Below are 16,844 nucleotides of genomic sequence, written 5' to 3' on the forward strand. Positions count from 1 at the left end.
GACCTGCCCTCTCTCTCTCTGTGCTCTGCTTTCCAGACAAGTCATTCATCTCACAGACTCGTGACAGATTCAGGGAGCCTGGGAAAATAGGATAGCTTTGGCCTGGGAGCCACCCTGCCCTGTAGCCCTGGGGCCTAGGCCTGAAGCACATTTGGGGAATACTGCCAAACATTCTTACCCCACAGCTGAGGTCTTTGGATTCAGAGTGTGAAGGGCCCACGTTCAGGCCTGAACCCTCCCCAGCAAGGGCAGCAGCCCCTGAGCCGAGGCTGTGTGGCCTGGGCATGCACGCTCACTAAGCCACACATATACCCGCACCAAATAACGCTACCAAAACACTGTGTCGGGAGCTCGCTGCCCACCCTTTGGGCTGCTCAGAAGGCCGAGCTGATGGGAGTTCACACCTGGGGTTGAGTGGGGCAGGGAGGGCACCACAAGTTAAGCCACTGTCTGTGACTCTGGTGTCCCAAATGCAAGTCCAAGTTCCTCTTGTTCCACTTTTGATCCAGCGCTATGAGCACATCTAGAAAGCAGAACATGATCTGTGTGCTTGAACCCCTGCACCCACATGGGAGACCAGGAAAATCTCCTGGCTTCTGACTGGCCCATGTGAGGAATGAATCATGGGTGGAAGAGATCTCTCTCACAAACAAATAAAAATTAAAAAGAACAAAAGAAAGGAAGGAATCTTCAGCCTGTTCCATATCAGGGAGATGCTGCCATGGCAGCCAGATGGTGCCAGGCAGCCCCGAGAGAGGAGTTTCCCTCCCATCAGGAGACCCCTGAGTAACCAGCGCCCCTGGCTCTCTCTAGACCTTGGTCTTCCTGACTTCCTAGTAAGGCTGCAACTCCGCATTCCACCACGGTGGGGCGGGGCATGCAGGCGGAGGGCAGGTGGGTGAGGAGCTGGAGCAAGCTTGGTGGCTGTGACCCACCTCACGGGCTTCCCACAGCCTCACACGGCCTCCTCTTCTTCCCTTACAGCACCTCCAGAATCCTGCCAACTTCCACAATGCCGCCACGGAGCTGCTGGACTGGTGTGGGGACCCACGGGCCTTCCAGCGACCCTTTGAGCAGAGCCTCATGGGCTGCCTGACGGTGAGTTCATGCCTACTCTGCTCAGCCTGGGATCAGCAGCAGGGACCAGCTAGGGCTCCAGGGCATGCCAACTGCTGGGGAAGCCTCGAGGGGGGAAGAGGAGAGAGAGAGAGAGCGCCCCACCTCCATGTGCTCACCCCCACCCCAGGAGGGGGTCCTTGCTCTTGATAGGAGACATATGGGTGGGGGTGGGGGGGTCGGTGTTCCATGAAAAACAGAGAAACTGTCACCCATGCGGGCAGCATATCTTGCATTCTTTGTAGAGTCTCCCTCCATCTCTATGTAGTGACCCCGTGTGATGTCTGTCTGTCTGGTCAAATACACCTGTGCCGATCCCACTTTGATCAGGTCTGATCCATTCTGCTAAGTCCTCAGAAAGCAAAGGAGACCAGCAAGCTCCTTAGGGATGACTGGGGAAACCATAGACGAGGAGAAGGCAGCACAGGACGGAGCCTTTGCTGCCCGGGCCATGGAATGGGCACGGCAGCAAGGAAAGGAACCACTGGCTCCCATGCCATTGTTTGCCCAGCAGCTGCAGCCAGCAAGAGCCATGCAGGCCTGTGGAACGTCAGGTGCAGAGGCCCTGGCGTGCAGCAGTACCAGATCCAGAGGCCACTGGAGAGGAGAGGAAAGGAGGATGGCTTGTTGGCTGCCACACCACAGCCTGCGGATAGCCACAACTTCGAGGGCCAGCAAGCCCTGGGGGGAGAGTGGATGCATTGCTCACCCCCAAGCTTCGAGAGCAGTGGCCAAAAAGATGGCACTGAACAGGCCAGAGCCCAGAGGAAACACCAGGGGCTGAGGAAACAACAAAACCCTGTCCTCAGCCTGAGGCTGAGTGGGCCTGCCAGCCTCAAGGAGTCCACTCGAAGTGGTGTAGGCAGGGGTCCCATGACCTTCTCACTCTAATTCCCAAAGTCCCATAGCCTCAGCAGGGGGCCAGACGGTCTTGTCTCTTAGGGATGCCAGATGGGTACAGTACCCTGACCCTCTGGGGGCACCTCTGTGTGTCTTCCCCTCCCCCTCCTCCCATTCCCTCCAATCCTGTTTGTGGAATCCTGGTTTGGGCTAAGCCCGGGGACTGGGCCGGATGTTGCCAGCAGCGTCCTTGCTCCCAGGCTGATTGGGACCTGTCCCTAGGCCCTGTCACTCATCTGTCTGTTCCACAAACATTCGCTGAGTCCCTGCTGTGAGCAAGGGCTGGGCAGTCTCCTGAGGAATGCAGGCAGGGGCAGGTCAAGCTGTGTGGCCAGAGGCACGGAGTCAGCTCTCCTGGGCCTCTCCCATAGCACCCAGCAGAAGGCTGACCTGACTGTGAGGCCCAGGAGATCCAGGGGCAGAAGGGACATGGGACAGCTGTCACCAAAAATACTGTTGGGGCTTAGGGTAGTTTCCTGGCCTGCCACCACAACCTTGGGTCAGTCCTTGCAGATGGACAGGGAAGGAACCACCAGTCCCACTTTATCACCAAGACAACCAAAAGAAGGAGGCAGCTTATAGCTATTCTGGGCTGCTAGGAATGACCCCCCAGGGGACCCCTGGACACTGCTGCCAGTCCCCACTTTCCTCTCCCCAGTGCTGCCCAGGAGGAAGGGCAGATGTGATCAAAGAGCCCACAGGACTAGGAGAGGGCAGTGGTTAGACCACCCACCAACACACACATGCATCAGTACACGTGTGTGCACACATGCAGGGGTGCACACATGTGCATGCACACACCCCCTCCTATCCAAGTGACAGCGCATCCCTTCTGGCAGCTGCAGTCCCCTGGGTAACCTTCCCAGTTCCCCTGGCCGGAGCTCACTCTGAGGACAGACATGAAAAGCACGTAGCCCTGGCAGCCAAGGGAGTCTTTTTTTTTTTTTTTAATTGCTTTCTCCCCCCCCCCTCCCCTTTTTTTAAAATAATCTTACTTATTTGATTAGGGTACAAAGGGTCGGGGGCTACAGGAAAGTGGGTAATACTATTGCTTTCACACTAATATCATTTTTTCCCCTGTATCTGGGGTCAGGGGAGAAACAAAGGGAAAAACCGCACCCAGCCTCCCTCCCATCCCAGGTCCCCGATGTGAGGCACGCTCCAAGGGTCCTGCTCAAGCAGTTTTAATAGTTCAACAGTTCTGAATTGCTGCCAATCTCGCCATTCCAATTGCAAAGAAACCTATTCAGAATTCACTGGCTGACATAGTCTCTTCATGGTTGGGGTTCTGAAATCAGCAATTCAGTTGGAGGGATCTCCAAAGAAACTTCAGCTGAGATGACCCCAAACCTGATTCTTATGTCAGTTTGCCAGTACAGGGTCTGGCACAGTCCGTCGCCCCAATCAGCTTATGCACATGCTGGTGGTTGCAATTGCTGGGTCAGTTGTGTTTCCAGCCCTGTCTTCCACTTGAACCAATGGCTGTTGTAGTCCAGCTCGATCCTACCCACTTCATACTCGGACCTCACACAAACCAGTAGGAGCTGCAGCCTGGTTGGGGTGACTCCCCATAACCCCCACCAGGCCTGCTCCCTACCCTGGTCAAGAGAGCCATTTTTACCACCCCAGCTTGGAGCAGCAGCTGTGGAAGGGACCCCCAGGGTGTCGGCAGCCCTGTAATCCCCAGGCACACACAAGTGCAGGCGCTAGAGGAGAAGGGGTTCCTCCCAAGGGGCAGGGCATTGGTCCTGAGCTGCCACTGCCCCTTCGGGACCAGCCCCTTCCTGACCCCGCCAGGGTCTCCCTCCTGGCCCTTCCTCCAGCACATGGACTGAGCCACCACTCTGGGTGTCCCCTGACAAAATCTGGCCCCTCCAGACCTGAGGGGGAACAGGCTCAGGAGAACACATGGGCTGATGGGAAGCACACAGTCAGCTCCTCAGCGGCCTCCTGCCTGTCCCCAGCAGAAACCCAGTCTTCCGTTGCTGCTGCTCAGGCCCCCGCATGCCCCTTCAGCAGGGTGCCTGATCCTGGCCTGTGGTCCCAGCAAGGAGGGCTTTTGGTACCCATTTCACAGATGAGGAAACTGAGGCCTAGACAGGTCCCATAGCACTCGCTAGAAACACAGCCTTAGTCTCTGACTGCCAAACTGCAGCAGCCCCAAGGACAGGTGCCCCAAGTGCCACCACCTTGTTGAGTGCAGCAGTGAAGCAGATATGAGGGCTCTGCGCAACACGGTTTAGGATACAGGTGCTACCAGGACATAGAGACCATCAGAAGTCACACACACACACACACACACACACACACACATCTCCCCTTCCTCTGTGTCGTGCCTTGAGAGAGGAGAGGAAGTTAAAGCTCGGAGAAGTTTAGTGACCTGTATCCCAGAGAAGGTGGAATAGGGGCAGAGCATGGGGCTGATACCCCTGCAAGTCTTCTGTGTCAGCCAGAAAGGCCTTGGGGTTCAGTTATCCCACACAGAACTTTCTCCAGCTTGTCTCAGGTAGCCTGCCCTGCTTCCTGCCTGCAGACTCCCTGCCTTCCACAGTGCACCCCCACTTTGAGCCTAACTGGCTGTAGAACCTCAAGCAGGTCCCCTCTCTAGACTCCCTGGGCTGGGGTCTGGGTGCTTGTGTTTGCCAAACCCAACCAACACACACTGGCCTGTGTCACTTGCCTCCTGGGCTGGACCTGCAGAGCCTTGGGGAGCCAGCAGAGGGCAGCAGTACTGCAGCCACTCACCTCTGCCCTCTGAAGGTTGGAGGGGGAGTTTCCTGTCCCCTGGGAAAGAGAGCGGGCTTCTCAAATCATGAGCTGCTCCCCTGGCCAGCCCACTGTCTCCACCACTGCCTGTCATAGGGATGCTTACAAGAAGCCCTGGGCAGCCAGGGACTGGCAGCACAGGAAGGCCCCTAGGGCCAGCTTTGCTTTGCTGTGCCACTCCGGGCTGTGACCCCAAGCCAGGTCTTGTCTTCTTTGTCAGGAGCCAATGGCCCTTCTGCATGCCAGGGCTTAGGGGCCTGGGTGACAGCAGACACTCCCTGCTCCTTTCCCCATGAGCCCTTGCAGCCTGCACACAGCACCAGCTACCTCTTGCTCAACTTTTCCATTGTTGTGACAACCAGAGCAACAGGATTAGCCAGTATTGACCCTGTGCACAGGGACCTTTGCCTTCGTGCCCTGGCCCCAGAGCCCTCAGGGTCCTTGCACAGCCAGGCCTTAACCCTTTTCTGCTCTGAAAAAGACTTGGCAGCCAGCCCGCCCCTTGCTCCTTTTGAAGCCGGTGGTTGTCACACCCGACTCTCACTGTGAGAAGCTGATTGCAAATGAAGCTTGCACTTGGTCCCCAGACCTGGCCACCATTGTGCTTCTCTGAGCACCGACCTGTCCCATCAACAGCCATGTCACTGTGGCATTAGTCCTGTCATACCTGCTGAGGCTCCTGGCGGCCATCCCTCAGCTGTCACCGCAGAGGGGGTGGGGCTGGGATCCATGTCTGAGCTACAGCTCCTGCTACTGCCCAGAAAGTATCTACCTGCACAGTGGAAATAATCCCCAAGTAGGCCACGAGGACCCTGGGGTATCTGGGATAGAGGGGCAAACCGAGCATATGGGGAGAGGCCTGGAAAGTAGGTGATGTCTACATGCGAGACTTTAAACACTCTAACCTAACCAGGCTTGCACATTAGCCCGAGCTGGGTCTCTCTTGCGGGGTGGGGAAGGAAGGAGGATGAATGGAGATGCTGAGCTACACAGAGGGGCCCCAGAGCCAAGCCTGTGGCCTCTCGAGACTCCTCCCAGTGCCTGTGGAGCAGGTGGTCCATGGGGGGCCCTGACGCCCCAGCCATCCCCGGCACAGAAGTCCCAGCCCTGCTACAGCTGGGCGCTCCCTTCCGCACTCAGCCATAGCCACCCCAGCTGCTTTCCGCAATCGACGCCATTTTCCCAGCTCCTTCCTTCTTAATAAGGAAACCTAATTTCCCTGCAGTTAATGAGGAAGGCGGGTGGGAGGGAGCCGATCTGGCAGTCACAGGACACCTGGGAACGAGTTGGGATGGAGGCACGCCAGATGGGCATGAGCCGGCAGTGCCACTCACGGGTCCCCCACTGCCCACCCCCCCAGGGACTGGCACCCCTCCCAGCCTCCTGCCTCTCACCTCCCAACCCAGCTTCTGAGCTTCCCAGGGAGGCGGGTAAGACCTTTGGGCTCCTTCTGTAGATGTTCCCTCTGCCCGGCCTCCCTGCTTTGGCACTGGAGACATCCCAGCTCCAGGGCAGGGGTGCGGGGACATCCTACATGCTGGCTGTGTCCGAAACCATTAGATCTGGACCTGCCAAGACAACTGCAAGCAGGACTCAAAAATCACTCTATCGCAGGTTGATCTTTAAGCGGATGATGCTGTATGGCCCGTGAATGAGGCTCTAAATATCCAAATGGTTCTTGCCAGGGCCTCAAGGGCTGTAGGCTGCCTGGCAACAGATGCATGCCAGAGCAGCAGTCAGAGCCCCACGCCATGCCAGGCAAGCTGGCATGGACTGCCCCGTCCAAAGCTCTAGGAGTACAGGACAGGTGTAGGAGGGGCAAAGCTAGGATCCCACCACGGGCTGTGGGAGCTCAGGAGTGATGGGGATGCAGAGGGCATGGTGGGCATGAGAGAATTCCCTGGTGGTGGTAGGCAGTAGATTGAAGAGCTGGTTACACAGGCTGAGCCGCAATCCTGGTCTGGACTGCTCCAAAGGGGATGGCACAGCATCCTCTGCCCACTTCCAGAATGTGCTGAGTCTGAAAAGCAGCAGGTTCTGTTTGTGGCCTTGGGGTTGGGCCCATGAGCAGAGAGGGCCCACCGTTGGCTGAGGGACTAGCTGAATGAGGCACGAACTCTGTTTGGACTTGGGGACCTGCCTCAGCCTACCCACCTCTCCTGTTCCACCTGTGCAATGGGCACACCCACTCACTGTGGTCACAGAGGCTTTGTGGGTGGTGATTCATCCTCGCCCTTCTTCCTCTCTTACCCTTAGGTGGTCAGCCGGGTGGCAGCCCAGCAAGGCTTTGACCTGGACCTTGGCTACAGACTGCTGGCTGTGTGTGCCGCGAACAGGGACAAGTTCACTCCCAAGTCTGCTGGTAGGTGTCTGTCAGGGGCTCCAGAAATGACCCACAATGGTAGGGAGGGAACTGCATGCTAACCGGGCTGTCGGCAGCCACCTTGCTTCACTTAGGTAGGGATGAACCTCCAGGGGGGAGTAGCTGGGCCAGCAGACGCTGGAGCCAGCAGTGGGGCTGTGGCATGTCTATGCTAGGGTATAAGTGTGTTATGGAGAGCTGGTGCATGCCTTGGGCCAACAAGGGGCCAGAGGCAGGCCACACCACCAGCAGGCACTGTGCTGTTTGAGCAAGGCTCCAAGGTTGGGAGCAGGTGTAACTCTGTGTTCAGGGCCACACACAATGGTCTCATTCCATTACCATACTTTCCACTGGCATAAGCACCCTAGCCAGTCACACCCCCATTTTACAGACAAGGAAGCTGAGGCTTAGGGCTTCCCAGATCTCACAGCTGCAAAGCTGCACGCTTGAGTCAGCAGCAGGGTATTGTCCTTGGTGGCTGTGTCGCAGCATGAGGCACGCCGATCTCTCATTTGCCTTCTGCCAGTGAGGTTTGAAGCCCCTGGACTGTACAGCATTACACCTGCTCCCAACCTTGGAGCCTTGCTTAGCCAGCAGGCAAGCGCTAAGCCAGGCAGGCCTGTAACTTGCTGCGGCCATCACATCTAACCTCACGATACCTGTTTGAAAAGGCAGACACGTCATGAGACTTTCCTGGTTGGCTGGGGACATGGTCAGTCCCAGATGTAACATCAAGTGTCCAGCCTAGGTTTATTTTTGCATTACTGGTATGCTTTATTGCATGCAGCAGTTGCAAGAGGGAAAAAAAAATGACTTCCCTTGTCCTACGATGACTTAACATTGCTCAAGGTGCTGTCAGGTTTTTACTGAGCTTTCCACCTGACCTGTTGGGTGCACTCCTTTCATTACTTCTCTTCATTAGACTTGGCTAGCATGCTCACCACTGTCAAAAATAAAGAGAGAGGGAGTGCAGTTTGTTGATGGGTTTACCTGGGGACATAGACTAAATCCAGGACCCGGCATGATGGTTTCATGGCTAAATCCTCACCTTATAAGTGACAACATTGTATATGGGCTGCTTGGGAGTTCATGACCCAGCAGCTTCACTTCCCATCCAGCTCCCTGCTTGTGGCCTGGGAAAGCAGTAGTGCATGGTCCTAAGCCTTGGGATCTTACACCCAAGTGGGAGACCCAGAAGCTCCTGGTTCCTGGCTCTGGATTGGCGCAACGTCGGGCAGCCATTTGGGGAGTGAACAAGCAGATGGAAGATCAGATCTACCTTTCCAATAGAAATAAATCAATCTTTTTAAAAAAAAAAAAAAAAAAAGAAAGAAAAGAAAACTATAAATTCTTACATTTGAGAGGTCTTCAGAAATTCATCAAATTGAGTATGAAAAGTTGTCGTCATCAAAATAAGCTTATCTTTTCATTCTGTTTTCCACATAGTTTTTGGAGTGAGTGCATTTGCAAAAGATACATTTTCAGAGAATGTAAAGATCAATTCTTTGTGTATGTGAAAGCCACCATGAGAAAGAGAAAGGGCAGAGGGAAGATCCTCCACCCACTAGTTCACTCTCCAAATGGCCACAGCAGCCAGGGCTGGGTCAGGTCGAAGCCAGGAGCCTGGAGCTCCACCCAGGGCTCCCACGTGGGTGGCAGAGGCCCACGCACTTGTGCTGTCTCCTGCTGCCTCCCAGACGCATTAGCAGGATGCTAGATGGAAAGCAGAGCTGGAACTTGGTTCCAGGCATTGTGGTACAGGATACTGGTGTGATTAGTGGCGACTTTAACCTCTGCTTCACAGTACCGCTGTGTCAGTCCTGCTTCTGTGTCTAGAAACATCCTTCATGAAAACGCTCATAAGACAGCTCACAATGTGTTTCCCTAAGCCTACTCAGCCCAGGACTTGGTGGCCAAGGGAAGCCTGCGTCCTTCTCTGTGTTTACAGCTGTATGTGTTAAATTGTGCTTCACTCATTGAAAAGAGGGGATGGCGGTTGGGAAAGTCTTCCTGACTGGTAACTCCCACCGCCTGCATTGGGAGATTGCCCTTGTTCTGATAGTGTTCAGTGTAGTAATAACTGAAGTCCATAACAACTTGGACAACATAAAAGTCGCTACTTTTCAAACAGCCGTGCGTCTCTTGAGTGTCTGTTGTGAGCGGGGGTACCTGCCAAGGCTGCAATTCCGAGGGCAAGCCAAGAACAGTTGGGGCATTTGCAGTTTGGAGCCAGGGTCATCGAGTTCTGGCTACAGAGGATGTGCCACATGAGCTAGAGAGCCTGGGACTGGCTCCAGGAACACTTGGTGCAGAGAGGGGATACTGCGCAGTGTCCAGAGGAAAGCATTGATCACGTCCTGAGAGGTGTGCATGTGTGTGTGAAACCTGTGCATGTGAAAGGTCCTGGGTACCCAGGGAATGTTGTTGGGAGATGTGGGGGCAGGGCATCCTGGGAATGAGGAAGGCTTTCCTGGACCTGCAGGTTGAGAAAGAGTGAAGTGAAGAAAAGGAGGAAGTGCCTCTTGGCAGGATATGGGAGCAGCCTGTGCAAAGGCCCTGGGGTGGAAGCACAGCTGAGCAGGGCAGTGGTGCTGGGACTGGAAGAAGGTGACATGTGGCAGGGGTGAGGTTGGCACGGCAGCAGCCCCTGAGCAAGCAGGGCCCATCTCAAAAGTTGCAGTCTCTGTTCCAGAGTCATGGAAACCTGGCTTAATTTGTGTTCTCTGTGGCCACCAATGCACAACAGACTATACAGAAAGGCTGATGCGGGTGCAGGGTGCCTGGGCTGGCAGATATTGGAGAGATGAGGGTGAGGGTGATGGTGGCTGGACCAGGAGGAGTGGATTGGAGTGACAACAAAGCGGTATTTCCAAGGCAAAACCAAGCGTGAAAAAGCACAGCCCAAGAGATTGAAGGAAACCAGAACATTCCATCAACCTAGTGAGCCCAGTGTGTGGGGGCACCCACACACACACACCTGGGAGGAGGAGGAACTCGCACGGAGGTCTCTGCAGCCCGTGCCAGGCTAGCATGTGTTGGCATTCTATGTTTTGCCACCCACCACAACCAGTGCAATGAGATAGTGGGTATCATCTCCGATTATAGTGAGGAAGCTGATGTTCAGAGAGGCCCTGCCATTTGCCTGAGGCCACACAGCACCTGAACGTTAAGGCAGGGAGCTAAACTCTGCCCTCTGCCCTTCCCATCCCCACAATCTGAAGAGCTGGCCACGGACATGGGTTTAGGGCCGCCTGCAGCCACTGTAAATATGAAGGTTGAATGGTTTGCTCGGGGCAGGCAGGGCGGTGAGATGGGCAGGCGCTATGGGGAGCCCAGCAGGGACTGCAAGTTCCAGAAGCATCTCCAGCTCTGGGTCCCTCTTGCCCACGTTACCCTCCCACTCCCAGGCTGCCTAATGAGAAGACCTAATGAGGTTCAAGGTGACAGTGTGAGGGTGGGCTGAGAGTGGACAACCAGGGCGCCAGCCCCTCTGTGTGCGTGGGTGTGGGACCAGCAGCAACCTGCCCCAGAATGCGCAGCTTCGGGCTTGCATCTCAGCAGTCATGGTGGGAGCAATGTCTGGCCATGGCCTCTCAGCCAGGCCTCAATGGTTAGAGCTTGCCCTGGGTGCACTGAGCCACCAACTGAGACCTTGTCACCCCTCTGCCTGACTCCGTGCCCGCCTGAGCCCCGACTCTGAACTTGCAACCCCCTACTCCTTACTCTCCGAGGGCCTCTAGTGTCTGTTGCTCTCGGTGTAGTCCCTTCCAGCAGCCCTTGTTCATCTCTAGCTTTTCTTCTGCCTATCTGGGTGTCTCCATGGCTCACACTCTCTTGTGTACATAGTGTGTGGGCCGTGGGATATCCATGCGTGGCACCTGTGACCCTGTGGTGTGCATTTCCGTGTGTGTGTGTGTGTGTGTGTGTGCATATCTCTGCCTATGTGCATGTGTTTGTGTGGGCAGATTCAAAACCACGTGCTTCTGTGTGGCCGTGTGTGGCTGTAGGAGGATGGTTGTGTATGGCTGGTCTGGGTGCTGTGCATGGGTGTGTGGCGTATGGGGGTGTGGGGCTGCTGGCTGTGTATGCCGTGTAGTGTGCAGCTGTGTGCTGGGGGGGTGTGTCTGGTAATGTGTGGGGGTGCATGATGTGGGGGGGGGTGTATGGTTGGGGTGGGCCTATGTGCAGGCTCTGTTTCTGTGCGTTTGCCCGCGTGCGCACCCCGCCCCCATCCCTCCTCCGTCTGCCTCCTGCCCCTTCTCCTTTTGCAGGCCGGGGCTGGTGGGCGGGATGAGCTCATGCCGGCAGAAAGGAGGGGAGAGGTGCTTTGTCAGGCGCGCTGGCGGCGAGCCGGACTAGGCACGCACACGGCGCCGGGGGGCTGCGGCGCAGGAGCCGGCCGGGCAGTGCTGCGCAGGTTGTGCGGCAGCGTGTTTGGGAGACAGTAGCGGGGAGCGCGCAGGAGCGGGAGCGCAGTGTGGACGTTGCCGCAGCCGCCCAGGCAGGCGCCTCCACGTGCGCCCCTCCGATATACCCAGCCCCCAGCTCTTTGTTCTGGCGCAGCCTTTAGCCTCTGTGCGCGCACACACGAGCGCACGGGAGCACGCGTCGTCGCGCGCGCACGCACCGGCCAAATCCTCCGTGGGAGGCTCTTGGGGAGTCTGCTGCGCACCCCCGCCCCAGCCCTTGCAGAAGGTCGCTTGCCCCCAGACTGCACCTGGGGGTCTCCCCTTAATAGCCTGCCCCGCCCCCTCCCACCACCGGTACCAGCCCTAAGCGACTTTGCAGCCTGCGCCGAGATGTCTGCCTCCTTTTGCACTGTGTGCTCCCACACCTGCTGGCCGCGTGGGCGCTCAGCATCAGGCAAGCAGTCGCCATGCCCTGCTCTCAAGAGCGCTCTGGATGCCTCTGTTGCTGTCCACGCGTGCACAAACCTGTGTGGCCTCAGCTGACCCTTGTGAGCAGCCAGTGATGTGATAAAAATAGTTGGACTGGGGGAGGTAGGGATGCCGCCATCGGGGATCCCTCCTCAAAGCCAGCAAAGCCAGGGGAAGCCTGGGATGCCCACTGCCTTCCTGGCACCCTTCCTGTCGCCCCCAGATAGGTCACCAGTGGCTCTGGGCTATCCCTCGGTGCACTTGGCAAAGTTAGAATGTAGGGCTGCCAGCAGGGATGGGAGCTGCAGGAGTGGGCAGAGCTGGAAGAGGCAAATCCCAGCACCCAAATGCAGGAGGAAAGAGGCCAGTCTTCCTTAAGGCAAGTGGAGGGTGAGTGTCCATTGCAGAGCCTGGCACCCGGGCCCTGCACGTGGCCCCAGATATCTGCGGTCAGCCTGCCCTGTGGTTTTTAAAATGCATATTAATTGCTTGCTTTTGCTCTGGGGGGAGATGGCACTGTTGCATCAAATGCCTGGCTTCCTTTCACTGGGAGCCTTGGCCCCACATCCCCTACACACCACTGTCACTGCCAGCTGGGGCCAAGTGCTGGGCTCCCAGTGCCCTGCCTCCTCCCACCCTATTGTCTTACATCACCACATTTCCCACAGTTGGAGAGCAGCCGGACGCGGTGGACGGATGCGGTCCTGCCCTGTGTCCTCAGGATGCCCTCCCATTGCCACTCAGCAGTCTGAGCCTGGGCACCTAGAGTGGAAAAGCAGGCACAGCAGAATTAGTGCACGTTGTACCCGCCCCCATGTCTCCTCCCTTCCTCACCAAGAGGTGTCAGCAGCTGAGGGGAGCCTGAACTGACACCTGCCCTGCCTCCCCTTCTCCACTCTTCCAGCCAACCTGAGAGGGGCAAGAATCCCAATCAAGCACATAATGGGGTCCCAACCTCATCCCTCCCTATCTGTGGCCTGCGGTCTGCGGCAGAGTTTGGGGAGTGGTTCAGACCTTCCCTGGAACCTTTGATTCCTTGGCATGTGGAAGGCCTTGACCCTCAGGGCACTGAATGGAGTGAGGGTCCCGCCTTTGATAGAGAGTTGGCAGGGGACGCAGCCAGTTCTTTTCCCTTCCTTCCACCTGCATGGCTGCTCAGGTCATGGGCAGGTAGGAGGCCCTGAGCTGCTGTTTTCCCTTTGTCTTGGAAAGCTGGTTCTGCTGCCACCTGGCGTGGTGGGGGGGGGGGGTAGCTCTCAGACGCCCATGATGGTGAGCACCCTCCTGGCCTCAGTGCCTGGCTGCTGTCCTTCACACCTTCCCTCCCTCCCCACTGGAGTTTCCCTCCCAGCCCGCTCTCTGCCTCCGCCTTCCCATCATTGGGAGGACAAATGGCCTCATTCAGGGACACCCTGCCAGAGCTGCCTATCCAAGACGGAGCTGTGCGTCGCTCTGCATGAAAGCCAGCTCGTGGATACCCAGAGAGCAAGCGGGATTGGTGGGTGCCAGCTGCAGGAGATTTGTGACCGGTGGCTGCCCCCCTCCCCATGACAGCAGGCAGGCAGGACCTTGCCCTTGAAATACCAGGCTGCTTGGCAGGCTGGGGCACCTTTTCAAGGCCAGGAGAGATTTCCTCCTGGATGCAGTTCCTACCCCGCCCCCTACTTCTGAGCTCTGCTGAATGAGACTGTGGGGGCAGGACTTGGCTTCCTTCCTGCTGCTTGGCCCACCCCCTCCGCTCTAGGTCAAGGCCCCCTGGCTAGGGTCGTGGGTTTCAACCCCAGGAGCCTCCTGGGAACTGGCTGGAGTTAGAGCTGTGCAGTGGAGAAAGACCTGTTCCTATGGGGGGCCCCTCCTACTCCCACGCACTGTGAAAGAGATGCCCTGGGGCTCTTGTGGGCGTGCCCAGTGATGGAGGAAGAACTGGCCGGAAAAGGGACAGCCCTGGTATAGGTCACGTAGTCAGATGCCCACCCCTTCTGAGTGATCTCGAGGGGCAAGCCGTCCTGAAGCAGTGGCCCTGAGGGATGAGGCCTGGGATCTGGTGGCTTCTGTGTGCTCTTGGGCCTCTCCCCCAAAGACAGGAGACCATGTGACAGGGTCTGTGGCCACAGCACTGTTCCCAGGCTGAGGCGCTGGAGGAGGGATGGCCGGCTGATCCCAGGGATGCTGGAATGGACAATGAGGGCAGATGTGGAAGCAGCTTCCATGTCTGTGGGGGGTGGGGTGGGTGGGGAACTGGGCATACCTTGATGGCTCTGGACCGCAACCGCATGCAATTGCTTGGGAGACCCCATGAGGGCTTCCTAGAAGGATGTCAGGGTGGTTGGGGTGCTAGACCACAAAGCCTTGGTGTGCGGAGGCACGGCTGACCGGGTAGCACTTCAGAGTGTCCACAGCTCTCCGGGCCGGGCGGGGCTGGGACACCTTGCGTTGTTTCCCACACTGTCTGCGGGGACCCACATGTTCTGCCTTTAAGCCGAAGCAGCTGCGGTCTCCACGTGGGTTTCTGCCAAGCTTACTCGGGGCTGGCAGGGGTGGAGTGAGTCTCTCAGCCTGTCTCCTGGCTGGCTCAGCAGTTTCCCTGCAGTCCTGGCGACAGGCCCCTGCGTGTTGGGAGGCCATTTTTCCTGTCTGCCTCTTATTTCCAGGATTAGCTCAGCACTTCCCTCCCTCCCAACCCTCTCCTCCTGTTTCGCCCTCCCCCCCCCCAAAAAAAAAAGCCGGAGAGTTCAAGGACATGGAGGTCTAAGGCCCAGCCAGTGGGATCTGCGTTCCAAGCCTGTCCTGAATAACAGCAGAAGGCTGAGGCCATCCCTGAGCCCCCTCGTGCAGCCTGCCTGGAGGCTGAGGCAGGGACACATGTAACAGGGGCCAAGCCTGTCTGTGTGTCTGGGGGGCAGCGGTGCAGGGTGTGTGAGTATTGAGGTCCCCCTGATGCAAGCCTGCAGTGGAGCTGCCAGTGCTAATCAAATCCCGGGTACCAGAGGACCCAAAAGAACACAAACTGCCAAGTGGTGGACACAGGATGGGGTAGGGCAGCAGTCAGGGCACCACAGGGTGGAGGCACAAAGAAGGCAGATGCGTGTTCAACAGCTGGAGCCTAGACTCATTCTCTGCCCATGGAAAGGGCAGTGAGCAGCTTGACACAAAGGATGAAAGACTGCTGAATACCAAATGCAGACTTGGTTATTAGAAATGGCAATATCCCAGAACCTACACTGTGGTATAGCAGGTTAAGCCAATACCTGTGATGCCAGTATGCATAGAGGTGCCAGTTCGAGTCCCTGCTACTTCACTTTCAATCCAGCTGCCTGCTAATGTGCCTGGGGAAGCAGCAGAGGATGACTCAGGTGGGATTTCCGACAATGATCTATCTGGCTCAGCTCCTGCCATTGCAGCCGTTGAGAAGTGAGACAGCAGGTAGAAGATCTCCCTCTCTTTAACTCTGTCTTTCAAATAAATAGATCTTTTAAAAGAAAAATTGTGGGTCCTGCACCATAGCCTAGCAGCTAAAGTTCTCTCCTTGCACACGCCGTGATCCCATATGGGAGCCAGTTGGTATCCCAGCAGCCCAGTTTCCAATCCAGCTCCTTGTTTGTGGCCTGGGAAAGCAATCGAGATGGCCCAAAGCCTTGGGACCTTGCATCCACATGAGAGACCCAGAGGAGGCTCCTGGCTTTGGATCAGTTCAGCTCTGGCCATGGTGGCTGCTTGGGGCGTGAACAAGCAAATGAAGATCTTCCTCTCTGTCTCTTCTTCTCTCTGTATATCTGACTTTCCAATAAAATTAAAATAAATATTTTAAAAAAGGAAGAAAGAAAGAATATTTGTGGGGCTGGTGCAATGGTGTAGTGGGTTAAGCTGCCACTTGGAATTCGAGCATCTCTCATTAGTGCTGGCTTGAGTCCCAAATGCTTTACTTCTGATGGGAAAGCAACAGAGGCTGGCCCAAGTCATTGGACTGCTGCCACTCTTGTTGAACACCTGGGTGGAGTTCCAAGCTCCTGGCTTTAGCCTGGCCCAGCACTGGGGGCATCTGAATGAACCAGAGGATGGAAGATTCTCCATGTGTCTCCGTCGAGCTCTGTAACTCTGACTTTCTTTTCTTTTTTTTTTTTTTTCAAGATTTATTTTATTTTTATTGGAAAGGCGGATATACAGAGAGAGGAAGATCTTCCGTTTGATGATTCACTCCCCAAGTTAGCACAACGGCCGATGCTATGCCGATCCAAAGCCAGGAGCCTCTTCCGGGTCTCCCATGCGGGTGCAGGGTCCCAAAGCTTTGGGCTGTCCTCGACTGCTTTCCTGGGCCACAGGCAGGGAGCTGGAAGGGAAGCGGGGCTGCCGGGATTAGAACCGGCACCCATATGGGATCCCGGGCATGCAAGGCGAGGACCTTAACCACTGTGCCATTGCGCCAGGCCCAACTCTGACTTTCAAAATAAATATAGGTATCTTTTTTTAAAAGTTGCAATATCCCAAAGATGAGAATAGCTGATGCCTTCCTCACTGGGACCCAGGACTACCTAAAGCCATCCTGACACCTCAATGCATATCATTGGTGTCAGAGAAAATGATAACAAATTGGAAGAAATGGGCCGTGGAAGGGCAGTGGTCAGCACCTGGTGTAGCTGTTGAGCATGCTGGATGATTTGGGTGCCCGTCCTGCCCTGGTAGGTTCCGATGTCAGCCACAGAACCCTGGAGTAGGCTGTGTCCTGCCCTACATCAGCTTCTTCCACCCTCCAGGGCATCTGTACCATTCGAAGGCTGCAGAAAGAAAGATGAGGTCGTGGGAGTGAGAATTCCTCCTACAGTTAA

General features: G+C 56.3%; 1 protein-coding gene across 1 annotated transcript in view; it reads left to right on the forward strand.

Moving 5' to 3' along the window:
- Nucleotides 1-16,844, forward strand: part of ZMIZ1 (zinc finger MIZ-type containing 1) — a 155,441-nt gene that overhangs the window by 67,403 nt on the left and 71,194 nt on the right. Inside the window, exons 5-6 of the mRNA XM_040976029.1 lie at nucleotides 985-1,098; nucleotides 7,039-7,144. Coding sequence (XP_040831963.1) covers nucleotides 985-1,098; nucleotides 7,039-7,144 — 220 coding nt within the window. The remainder of the gene's footprint in view (nucleotides 1-984; nucleotides 1,099-7,038; nucleotides 7,145-16,844) is intronic.

Source organism: Ochotona curzoniae, unplaced genomic scaffold, assembly GCF_017591425.1.
Source record: "Ochotona curzoniae isolate NIBS_2020 unplaced genomic scaffold, NIBS_Ocur_1.0 contig_2692, whole genome shotgun sequence".
Taxonomy (NCBI): domain Eukaryota; kingdom Metazoa; phylum Chordata; class Mammalia; order Lagomorpha; family Ochotonidae; genus Ochotona; species Ochotona curzoniae.